At 42.8% G+C, this 13,229-nt stretch overlaps 1 protein-coding gene across 1 annotated transcript in view; it reads left to right on the top strand.

The window, feature by feature from the left end:
* The first annotated feature begins 7,253 nt into the window (after nt 1–7,253).
* The window catches only part of prkcba (protein kinase C, beta a), a 49,330-nt gene continuing 43,354 nt past the window's right edge, over nt 7,254–13,229 (top strand). Inside the window, exons 1-2 of the mRNA XM_026171523.1 lie at nt 7,254–7,713; nt 8,176–8,207. Coding sequence (XP_026027308.1) covers nt 7,550–7,713; nt 8,176–8,207 — 196 coding nt within the window. The 5' untranslated portion in view covers nt 7,254–7,549. The remainder of the gene's footprint in view (nt 7,714–8,175; nt 8,208–13,229) is intronic.

Below are 13,229 nucleotides of genomic sequence, written 5' to 3'. Positions count from 1 at the left end.
CAGTGGTAGAGTTACTGTTGCCTTCCTCTCACCTTTCAGCAGTCTGGAATCTCTGACTGCCACAAGGCATTTTCACCCAGAGAGCTGCAGCTCACAAGATATTTTCTCTTTTCCAGACCATTATCTGTAAATCCTAGAGATGGTTATGGGCTGAAAAACTCAGTAGATCAGCACTTTCTGAGATATTCAGACCAGCCTGTCTGGCACCAACAACCACGCCACATTCAAAGTCACTTAAATCCCCTTTGTCCCCCAATCAGATGCTCAGTTTGTACTTCAAGCAGGTCATCTTCGCTTTGTATACATACTTAAAAGCACATTTGCTACCACGTGATTGGCTGACTAGATATTTGTGTTAATGAGCAGATGAACAGATGTACCTAATGAAGTGGCCATTCGTAGTTATATAGACGAATACCCATACACATTTTAGTACATTTTAATCAACCGATCAGATAACCTTTGTCACTCTAACAGCTGCACAGAGTGAAGTATAGAACATTATCTGGCTGTTAGAGCCTGATCGATCCTGTTTTTGTGTTGAGGACAGTTTCTTCTTAGTTTCTTTTTAGTTATTTTTAAATGTTTATGTTGCAGTAGCCACATTTAAAGCAAGATCATCTCTCTATCTTTGGAAATGTTAGTGTATGGATTCTGGTGCTGTAGATATGTAATAATCCCAGAAGAAAGACTTCTATGATCAGCTGGAAGCAACTAAATAACTTTGGGTCATTTTGACATGCAGTTATCACTACTAATATTATGAGCATTACTGATGAGCGTTATTAATCTGATCTATTAAAGGCTCTGTCTTCAACACAAAACATTGTATTCTAGTAACATTTCATGTCTTGAATAGAAGTAAAATTAGAAGTCAAAGGCTTTTTTTGGTTTTTTACCTCATGTCTAAATTTTATTTTGCCATGTTTATTATATTCTATTGCTGCTATTGTTCTTGTGTTATTGAAAAAATGAGCCCTTAGCAATTTATTGAACATTTGCACCACAGACTAATGGTGGAAAGCTTAATCCCATAAACACTCATTATAAACACCAGTATCTAAACTACACAGAAATTTGCCTCAGAGTGTCTACAAGGTCCAGCAACACCTGTTTACCTGTTTTTCCAGATATTCCCACTATTACACAAGCATATTCTTGTTAAATTCACTGTTTATCAGTGGTTAGCGTGATCTTTTGTGTACGATGCAGTTAAAGGTAAACACTGCTGTAACTTCAACTGTCTTCAACACAAAACATTGTATTCTAGTAACATTTCATGTCTTGAATAGAAGTAAAATTTGAAGTCAAAGTTTTTTTTTTGGTTTTTTACCTCATGTCTAAATTTTATTTTGCCATGTTTATTATATTTTATTGCTGCTATTGTTCTTGTGTTATTGTAAGGTGGGTGAAAGGTGCCTATAGATAAAATTATTATTATTATTATTAATATTATATTATAAGGAAAATATGAATGGTGGAGACTGCTGTCTGCACCTCCAGCAACCAACTATTCCTATGATGTTTTGTCATATTCAGGTCGTTGTGTGTGCAGAAAAAAGCCTGTTTAACATATATAACTGTGTCAGAGATCACAGTGTAACAGTCAGTTTTTGACTAACCCCAGTGAGGCTGTTCTCCCTAACAGTCTTTTAGAGACTCAAGATTTATGAGAGGCAGGTCTGCATGCTGTAATTTCACGTGTTAGTTTTTATTAATCTGATGGAATGCATCCTGACTTGTTGTAAGTGGAAAGTTATATTCAAATATTGCAAAGGCCCCACCCGTGGTAGCTTTACCGTAAAAGTGTTTAAGGTGCTCATTCGGACACGAAGGCGACACTTCTGTATTTGGTCAGATAACCGGAAAGCCCGATCCAATAAAGGTTTGAAGAGGTTTAATTAGTGTTTAACAAGACAACGAGAAAAACAAAACATTTTTGGTCAATCCTCCCGATACAGCTCTGAATTCTCCTGGTTTTACACTGAAAAAACCTCGCCTCCCTACTGCCATTTAAAAAATATAACAGGACAACATTAATGTAGAGCTAAGCTGACGTGTCTTAACTGATGTTCAATTCAAGCAATTACAATTCTCTAACAAAAATAACCGACTTGCAAACTCCCAGGGACAGAAAAAAAAAGGCAGTCTTGTGAGATTTGGGTGTATTAATACATTTATCTTCCTTCGTGATCCCAACCTCATATCAGTAGCCTGCACCGGAAGCTTAAGCAAGACTTTACCACAGCCTGTCAGTTTTAAAAAACGATGCTTGGAGCAACAGGCTGTGTTTGCCTCGGCTGCTCAACCTGCTGAAACGTCAGATTAAATGCATACTGTACATACTTGACCTGCTTTGTACTTGCCAGTGTGTTTATTTCTTGAGGAACCAATGAGCACTCTAACACTGAAATGATTGTTTGATTAATCAGTGAGTCACTTGACAGAAAACTAATATGTGATTAATTCTTTTAAGCTACTTTGAATGTAAAAATACTGAAACAATCAACGGTAGTTTTACAAATGCGATGGTTTGCAATGTTTCCTCCCTGATAATCAAAAGAATTGTAATTAATAATAATTATAATTAACAACAATAGCAATTCTAATAACATCGTTATTATTGTTATTATTAGTAGAGCCATATAAAAAAATGTAAATTGACAATAAAAGCAGTTTTGTTAATAAACAAACACAAACTAAAAATGTCTGAAAAATAAATTTTGACTGGCTTCCTCTACAAGAAGATTGCCAGATACATATAACCAGAGATGGGCAGTAATGTGTTACTGTAATCCGATTACTTTTAACGAGTAAAGTAAGGAATTACTATCGCAAAAACGGTAATTAGATTACTGTTACTATCCCGTAAGCACGCTGCGTTACTGCGTTACTAAAACCGTGATTTTTTTGCGAGAATGTCTCATGACAGTGACGTAAGCGAGTGCGACGTTAGTGACAACAGCTGTGTGCAGATCAACAATGGATCGTATATCGAGTGCAGGAGAGAGTATGAGCGTGCAGCGTTTAAAGCGTGGAAGTACTGACCTTACTTTAAGTTTGATTCCATAAAAAGTGACAAAAACTTTAGCGTCCGTTGTGCATGGGAAGAAAACTTTTTACAGCGAAAAAAACCCCCTAAACAAGCACCGAGTGCTCAACAACGTAATGGGAAACTCACAGAGAAACTCGCGGATTCTTCCACTGACCGCTGCGGCACACCTGCACCAGGGTAAACCTCCGCCTACTCTACTCCTGCTTTACAGGTGAAAATAGAGCAACAGGACCGCCGAGTCTTTGACTTTATTTATTTTCTGCTGTGTTTTACTTGCATCTATTTGAAAGAGTGAGTGTAAACACAAAAAATATTTTATCTTATGTGCTGGAATGTGCAGAAAATAGGTTTAAATATTAAACAAATTTCTTCCAGTCAAAGAATGTTGCATATAATTAAATGTTTGCTTGATGCATAAAGTTAAAAGATTAAAACTAATAAAACAAGTTTTAAAAAGAGACTTTTCCATTTGATTACATTTTGTATGATGGATTATGTAGAAAAAGTAGAATTGGGCTGAAAGATCTATCGCTTTATCACCTATTCAGGTTGTAAATCGTGTTTTTAAAAAGTAACTAAGTAACTAAGTAATTAATTACTTTTGAAAATAAGTAATCAGTAAAGTAACAGGATTACTTTTTTGGGGAAGTAATCAGTAATTAGTTACTGATGACTTTTTTCAAGTAACTTGACCAACACTGCATATAACCTAAAATACAGTTATGAAAAAAAAATCTGATTTGGAAGTGTGAGCATCTCTACAGGCACACATTTGGGAAGTTTGCTGGTCCAGAGCATTTGGGTGTGTGTTATCAAGAAGCAACAATCTCAGAGTTCACACAGATTTTTTGCAGTTTCACTGAATGTTGCACAGAGAGCTACATCTCAAACTCAGGCCTCAGTTAGTGTGTTAAATGGTGAAGTTCATGACAGCACATTTAAATTTACACTAAACAGGTATGACTTGTTTGGAAGGGTTGCCAGGAGAAAGCCTCTTCTCTCTAAAAAGAACATGGAGCGTGGTTTAGGATTAGAAATTTGTACTTGAGCAAACTACAACACTTGTGGAACAATGTCCTTCGAGCATATGAGACTAAAGTGGAGATGTTGACCATAATGCATGAAGCCATGTTTGATAAAAGCAAAACACGGCATATCAGCACAGGCGGATATCATACCAACTGTCGAGCACGGTGGAGGAGTGGTGATGATTTGGGTTTGTTTTGCAATCACAGGACCTGGGCAGCTTGAAGTCATTAAGGTGGCCTTGAACTCCTCTAGGGGCAAATGTGAGACCAACAGCTCTGTTTATCAGCTAAAGCTTGGTCCACACTGGATTACTGAACAGGGCAATGACCCAAAACAGAACAGCAAAATCTATGCCAGAATGGCTGAAAAAGAAAAGAATGAAGGTGTTGCAACGGTCCAGTCAAAGTCCACACCTCAACCTGATTGAAATAGAGCTGTGCATAAACAAATTCCTGCACATCCTCAGTGATCTGAACCAACACGGTAAAGGCTAAGGATGGTTCTACAAGCTGCTGATTTAGTTTCTCCACAGAAATGCACAAAGTCCTGTGTACTCAATTTGTTTTTTTTTTTTGTTTTTTTTAAATGACATCAGAAACAGCAGTATGCGACATTACGTGATGGCAGAGCTTCAGTTCATCCTTTGTCATTTTTTTTTTTTTTTTTTTTTATAAATAGGACAGGGGGAATGAATGAGAGAAAGAGGGGGAGAGAAAGAAAGAAAACCAAAGGGGAGAAGAGACGGTGAGAGGGGGGGGGAAGAGAGAGAAAAAAAAAAAAGAACTCCTGGGTCACCTGTATGGAGAAAAAAAAAACAAACAAAAAAAACAAACAGAGGAGACAGCAAACAACAAAGAGCAACATAATAATAGAGAAAACAAAGCACCATCACAATAAACTAGCTAGTCATAGATATCAATATTTACTAAATAATAAACGATATTGTGCAGCACGCAAGATAGACAGCGCACAGTGTGCTTTGAGGCAGCAGCCAAGAAAGCTTTAGTCCGCGTCTGTGAATACCCATGCGTGCATACCTGTGTGGATCAGCATGCTTGCATTCCAAAGGTTTCTCCATGTAATGATCTGCTAGGGAGTGTGGGGGGGCCACAGCCCCGTCCTCCAGGGTGTGAAGCGGGTATGGAGGAGATCAAAACTCCAGACATCCAGAGGCCCCCAGAACACAAGAGACCATGGAAGACCAACAGAGGGGCAGCCGCGCCACTGTTCCAGTAAGAGCTGAGGAGAGTCCCAGATGAGGGCTCGCCCAGCAGCCGCGGAGCAGAAGTCAGGGGGAGTTGCAGTGACGCGCCCGTGAGCTCCGCCGGCCCCCAGCTGTGCCTGAGTGACCGAGCCCCAGGCCGAGAGGCCGGGGGCACCCCACCTCCAAAGGGGCCCGAGCGAGCCCCAGGCCCCAGGCCCCGACAAGCGGCCGCCAAGGAGTGAGCCGGTGTGTACCCGGACGCCCACCCTCAGACACAAAGAACCACCAACACACCGACACCTGAGGGAGTCCGCCACCGGCAGGGGAAGTGGTGGTGGGTGGAGATAGGCCTCCAAACCTTGGAGGGCCTGAGATGTCCCCAGAGAGGTGGCGTCTGATACCCAACCTGACATATAGACACAGACATACAGGCACACACAGATACAAACATCCATTCCCACCCTCATGCTCTCATATGCACTCACTCCACACTCAACCAACGTGGAGACAGACATAAAGAGACACTGTACACACAATCACACTCCCCAAGCGTACTCTACAAACCGGGTCTAGGTACCCTTGCCCCTGGAGGGGGGAATTGCACCCAGACCCAGGTGGTGTTACCCTTTTCCCTGCGGTGGGGAACATGGAGCGTGGTTTAGGATTAGAAATTTGTACTTGAGCAAACTACAACACTTGTGGAACAATGTCCTTCGAGCATATGAGACTAAAGTGGAGATGTTGACCATAATGCATGAAGCCATGTTTGATAAAAGCAAAACACGGCATATCAGCACAGGCGGATATCATACCAACTGTCGAGCACGGTGGAGGAGTGGTGATGATTTGGGTTTGTTTTGCAATCACAGGACCTGGGCAGCTTGAAGTCATTAAGGTGGCCTTGAACTCCTCTAGGGGCAAATGTGAGACCAACAGCTCTGTTTATCAGCTAAAGCTTGGTCCACACTGGATTACTGAACAGGGCAATGACCCAAAACAGAACAGCAAAATCTATGCCAGAATGGCTGAAAAAGAAAAGAATGAAGGTGTTGCAACGGTCCAGTCAAAGTCCACACCTCAACCTGATTGAAATAGAGCTGTGCATAAACAAATTCCTGCACATCCTCAGTGATCTGAACCAACACGGTAAAGGCTAAGGATGGTTCTACAAGCTGCTGATTTAGTTTCTCCACAGAAATGCACAAAGTCCTGTGTACTCAATTTGTAATGTTCATGCTTCTGACTATGTAGTAGCTTTACTGTATCTGATAAGACTAAAAGGAAAAGAAAGCAAACTGTGGGCCTGTCTGTAATCTAGAGACAACAGTATGGCTTACCTGTCTGCACTGTACCGCCGCCTGGTTTCCACTTTGCACTGTAGGAGTCTTTACATGATTAGAGGAACAGCACATTTTTCACTTCCAGAATCCATACTCTCTGTCTACATATATATTGACAAATAGGTGCTGATTATCAAAGTCCACACTGACTCTGAAAAGGTACATTAATAATGCTGAAAACACTGATGACAACAGACACATCTAATTACACTTTACAGAATAAGTCAGAGGTATATAATCAATAAAATATTTTAAAATGTAAGTTTTCATTCAGACACAGAGGCACGAGTTCAACTTGAAATTCTAATGCTCTCTATATGTTTGAAATAAGAGTCTATGACTAAAGGTAGATTTTTTTTTTTTTTAGAAAACGGGGTCACCAGGTTGGCTAATAATGAGGGACTCTCTGAAATCGGAGCTTCAGGGGCCTCTGACTCACGGGTTCGTGGGCAATCACTGGTTTCTGTTAACTGGCGTCTCAGACTGGTTTGGATGCGTGTGTCTCCAGAAGTCACATCACAGTGAAAGAACGCAGGGCTCGTTGTGCCATAGACGGAGAGAGATCGCTTCAGAGGTGTGCCACACAAACAACACGTCAACGCACAAATACAGAGAGGGAGGAAGAGAGAGAGAGAGAGAGAGAGTTGTAAGCAGCGGCACATCGGTGAGAAGAGGGAAGCAGGCGCGCGGCACGGGGACCCGCCGGAAGAAGCAGCTGCAGCAGCTTGAGCGCGAGCTGGACGCAGACCGACAAAAACACCGGCAGCACGAGCGACACCGCGGCGGCCAGCGGGGCGAAGAGGAGAAGGAGGCGGCACCTGTACCGCGACTCGTCCTCCCCCGCCGCCTCCGTCGCGTCTCTCTCTCCCCTCTCCTCACCCCTCGTTCCTCCTCTCGGACCGCCGCCGCTTCCTCGTTAAGATGGCTGACCCCAACAGCGAAGGAGAGGTGCCGGAGAGCGCGCGCGGCTTTGCCCGTCAGGGAGCCCTCCGTCAGAAGAATGTGCACGAGGTGAAGAACCACAAGTTCATCGCGCGCTTCTTCAAGCAGCCAACCTTCTGCAGCCACTGCACGGACTTCATCTGGTGAGTGTGCGCGCGGGCGTGTGTGTGTGTGAGGGGAAAGGACACAGGTGATTCACTTGCTGCTGCGGCTCAATCGGCCTTCGTCCACACTGACACCGCAGTGTTTCTTTCATTATCATGAAAAACAACGCGGTGCGCCATACACCCCCCACCCCCCTCCACAATTCTCCACAATGCGACAACACCGCGGGCCTGTCGGGGAGAGATGGCGTGTCGGCAGCCGCAGAGCAGTTGCTGCTGCTCGGTGTTTTTACCGCATCGTCCCGGACACCCATCTCTGACACTGGAGGAATGCTGCTGAAGACACAGGGCCCCGCTGATGTGTGTGTGTGTGTGTGTGTGTGTGTGCGCGCGCGCGCGAGATCATGTGTGATTGGATATGTGTGTGTGCGCGTGCGCGTCACTGCCAATGCATATCTTGTGAATTCCCCAAATCTCACAGCCCTGTCTTTCTGTCCACAGGGGCTTTGGGAAGCAGGGATTCCAGTGCCAAGGTAAGAGCAGCGGCTCATTCACAAATCCCTCTGCTGCATATGGCTGTGGGTGTGTGGACGGATGTTCACTGTCTGAAGGAGTGTTGCTGTGTGTGTGTTTGTTTCTTATATTCGGGGGCCTCAGGTCTGCACACTGTTAACGGTGACCTGTTGACTCTTTTGTTGATGGCGGGTTGGTGTTGGCAGGCAGGTGTCAAACTCAAAGCAGGTGCTTGCCAGCAGTGACAAATGAGAGTGCGAAAGCTCCCCGAAGAGGCTCGAGCTGAGGAGACAGTGTGAGATGTAAGAGTAGAAGAGTCGGCGGAGCACTGAAAGCTGAGATGTCTGGTTTTGACCAAGGAGAGATGGCAGGGAGACAGACCAGGAAGTTAGATAGATCATGCTGTTTACATCTGATTGGAGCTGTAAAATGGTGGTGGGCGTGTGTCTGTGCATGTGGGGGTGGATGGTGATGTGTGGCTGCGGGTGGGTGGCTACTCAAGGTGCTGGTGGGTGGGTTGGTGGGTGTCTAGACATGGACCTCTGCACAAAGCAGTTTCACAAACAGGTCCTTGCAGCAGCACGGTGACACCCCTAAATCACATGCATGCTGCTCAGCTGTGGCGATTGTTGTCGCTTTGTATCACTTCCTCTTCTTCACCATCCTTCTCAGACATCCACCTCAAGTCATTTAGCCTCGGTCATGATCATCCATGTGCGGCTCAGGACGAGGCAGCCAGAGTTTCCACGTTAGCCTCTTGTGTAATAGCGAAAAAGTTGAAGTCCCCTCCTCAACTGCTCTGCTGCTGATACAGGAAATGCACCGGAGGTAGAAAAAATTAACGCTTTATGTGGGTGAGTGAGCGCACACGGGCGCCTGGACTACGGACTGGTGTGCGGTTAATTAGCCTGAGTTGATGACACACAAAATGTGGAGAGCACAGACTGTCTGCAGCCTTTCTCAGGTAGAGCTGCTGTCAGATAAGGTTTTATTGCAAGTTTCAACCAGCTTAGTGAAAACAGAGCACTCTTAATCATATAGAAAGCCTTTTATGCCTCTGACTGAGAGGAAAGTAAACATCAAAGATATGAAAAGTAGCTAACCAGTCAGACAAACTATCCAGTCAGCACTTGTGTGCATGCAGACCAGAGCTGTGCTCTGTAAGTTAATGCCAAATTTAGCAATAACTCGAGTAAGTGTTTCTTTTTTCCTCAGCTGTTACTTGGGCTGTAAAATAAAATGTACTTAAACCACTTAAAAAAAGTAAACAAAAAATCAGCACAGTTCATCTGTCCAGCTTCTCTAATGTCAAACCAAACTGCTTTTACTGGTGTTCAAAAATAAAAGGAGAAAACCCCCGCTGGGTTACAAAGAATGAGGTCCGGGTTATTTCTCTAACTGCAGCTGTCAGATGTCCTCACATGAAGACGTGCACAGAGTGATGCTCTTTGAAACGAGGACAGATGTAAGAATGCGCTCGCTGAGCGTGTCATTTGTGGGTTGCCACACAACAAGAGAGTGACTGAATTTGTCGTCGCTTAACCTGACGCCCTCCAAGAAACCGAAAGAGCACAATAAACATAAACCATAGCCAAGTATTGCATTACTATTTTGTTTGAATTTAATTTAGACTACTCTAGTGAGGAGGTTTTAGAGGTGTGTTTACACCTCCTCGTCAGAGGATTGGTTTAGCGGTGAGGTTAGAATAAGGTTTAGGCCGGTAATGGGAATGCATTATGTCAGTAAATCCACTCACAGAAATGACAATGTAAACATTCATGTGGTCATCCCAGCTCATCAGATTTTAGCCAAAACGTGATGGGTTCTCACTGAGATGAGCTCAAATTTGACAATGCGCTGACCTCAGAAATACAACCAATGAGTACCAAATGGTTCCTGTCTGATCTTGGAAGCTAAGTGGGGGTTGAGCTCGGTTGATATTTGGACAGGACTAGGTGTTGTAAGTTTGGATGTAGCTGTGCCTCAGAAGGTAGAGCATCCACTAATTAAAAGGTCGGTGGTTCTGTGGATGCTATTTAAGGTACTGAACCCCCAAAGTTTAATCTGATGCATCCATTGGAGTGTGAGTGTGTGCATGATGGTTTAAAAAGCCAGTCCATTTCTAGAGGGAGGTGAAGAGCAGGGCGATATGACCAAAAATATTTATCACGATACAGATTTGAAAATTTGCGATAACGATATAACTGACGATATAATTGACACTAGACAAAATACTTTACAACTCCTCAATTTTATTAGTGCAAAAAAACCCCATCAATGTATTTTCACTTAAACAAGCAGCTGTTTTTTGCATTAAAGTTATATAAAAATGTAACAGTGCAAATGCAAATTCCTTGCTGACAGTTTAACCAAAAGGCATTTCCAGTGGAAATTGGCCGACATATCCTCAGCATAACCATGTATAATATCCACAAAACTTAGAAAGAGGTTACATTATGTTGTAATATTATGTTGAAGCACCGTACGTATTACTCCGCGAGGCTCCTGCCTACGGTAGCTGTAATGCTCCGTAGGCTCCGTACCCATATTCTATCGCGATATTTCATTTTCTATACCGGTATTACCGTGAACGGTATGATATGGCCCAGCCCTAACAGACACATTAACACACACACATACAGAGATGTCTTTATTTATGAGTGAAAGAAAAATAAGTCATTTAATAAATTTGACTTGGCAGGTTCTCATTGATCCAGGTCAGAGTAGTTTTAAGTGCTTGAGTTGAAGCCAGCTTAATTTATAAAACTTATAAGTAATTTTAAATTTGATGTAACCACTGCATAAATGAGATGAAAAAACATCATGTCAGAGCACCGTTAGTCTCAGGAATTCGGCTCAAGCATAAGAGCTGTTTGATAAAGATGACGGGAAGGAAGGACAGCTTTCAAATGCCTGAGGTGTCCTGCGGTGCACAAATATGACAAATGTGTCTGTGCAGCGTATAATCAGCTGTAATCTAATAAAAATAATGCTGCATGCGTCTGAGGAGCACAGCAGTATGAGACAGTGCTTCTGAATGAATTAGCCCGTGTGATATGACAGTGATCTTAAAGGTAACAGAAAAGGTTAAAGTAAGCTCAAACACCACAGAAAAAACACATCCTGTCAAAATCACGTGATCCTTATCTAGCCAAATCAACTGCTGCCATTCAAAAAGGCTGAAGAGCAGCTTGTGTATCAGCCCCTCCCACCTTTAATTTTACTCGTGCTCAGAAAGTCCGCTGCCATGCAGAGCAGCAGCACAGCACATCTTCAGCCCCGCCGTGTGGTCTTTGGGGACCCTGTTCTTCCTGTTCAGGGTGGTTCTTGGTAAAAGTGATCACGTGAACAGATCGAAATGTTGGTATGAGTTACAACGCAGAAGAACAAGCACGGTCAAAAGTTGACCTGTGCTTGTACCGCACATTGAAACTTCTATAAATATGGAGTATGTAAATTAAATTTGGATCAAACAAATATTCACCTCGAGTATCCAGTGAACACTGAACGCCTAGTTGGCATCCTGTTCTTGTTTCAGATGTGTAGGCCTACATATACACTTTGCTGATGCTTTCTAGAGTTCGACAGCTTTAGAAACAAGCAAATGATTATCTTGAATTCTCAGGAAGTGCTGTGTTGATTATTTACTGGTTAATGATATCTTAACATTGCTAAATTAGTTTGAGAAGTGAGCACAAGTTTAGATTTTAATGCGATAGCCTGAAAGATGTGCAGATGCAATCACAGTTGATGATTCGTTGTTGGAAACCGTGCAGTACTACAGCTTTGTATTGCTTTTATATTAATCAGATGTAGAGTTCAGCAGCTAAAGCTTTGTTTGCAGTTCACATATAAAGACAAAAAGAGAGAGTCGTCCTTCAGATTTTCAGTGCACAGTTTGTTAGAAACTGAAATGCTACTTTGTTGTTTATCCATTAATAATGTTGTGATTAAGTTTTTACGCTGTGATTTGATGATTTGGTTTTTGTGACGCACCAGTCCCTCAGTCAGTCACTCAGTCATGCTTTGATATTTCACTGAACAAATTCATCTTTTCCAACTGAATGATTCATGGGTAAAATAACTGATACAGTAATCAGTTGCAACCCTTCTTCATATTTAAGTAACTGCTTCTGAACAACCCAATCTAAAGTTCGTGTCTTTGGGCTGTGGGAGGAAACCCCTGTAGGCACAAGGAAACTTTAAGAATATCACAGCAGACCCAGAGGTTTGAACCCAGGAACCTACCTGCTGTGAGGTGTAACTCATACGTGTAGATGTGGATGTGAGAGTGTGTGGTTATCCTTTGCTCTGTGTTAGCCCTGTGATAGACTGGCAAACTGTCACCACTCTTAGTTGGATAAGCTGTTATGGGCTTAGTTAAACATGCCTGGAAATCTCTTAAGAACCTCCGGCACTGGTGAAAATGTGTGTTACTCGACTGGTTGGTGACTAGTTGCTGGCCGACTATAAAATTTGCATTAAAAACCTCCCTGTGATTGCTTTGGTCGTCAGCAGATTGCCGTGGCCTCTTGTTGTTTGGAGACCATTCACCTTCAAAGTAAAAGCTGTGTATTTCAAAAGGTGCAGCTTTTACTTTTGAAGGTGACTATCTGTTTGTAGTTTGCGTTGCACTTTTCACAGTTTCACTGCCTCTGGGCAAGCGGTTGTCGAGTGTTTCCCGACAAACCGCTTTTATCCACGCTAACTGAAGGCAACCATAGCAACCTGCTAACAACCAAAGTAATTGCAAGTACACTGTACTGTAGACCTCTTTGCAGCCAGTTAAACTTAGCAGCTGCTGGGAAACACTTGCCAACCCGTTGCAGAATGCACATTTTCCCCTAGCAACCTTTGATTTTTGTGGGTAAGTGGGATCATCCACAGGTGTCAAGGTATGTGTGAATGGGGCTTCAGAAAATGAATGGAGGGCAAAGGAAAACATTTAAAGGTGCTAAAATCATTTCCTTCCATAAAGAAGTTTTTTCTGTGAATTTAACCAGATGTGAGAGCTGGTGGTGAAATTTCTAAATAAACTTTTG

The sequence above is a fragment of the Astatotilapia calliptera genome, chromosome 6, assembly GCF_900246225.1.
Source record: "Astatotilapia calliptera chromosome 6, fAstCal1.2, whole genome shotgun sequence".
NCBI classification, from domain to species: Eukaryota; Metazoa; Chordata; class Actinopteri; order Cichliformes; family Cichlidae; genus Astatotilapia; species Astatotilapia calliptera.
The sequence above is the reverse complement of the archived record's forward strand: the minus strand, read 5'-3'. Positions and strand labels throughout refer to the sequence as shown.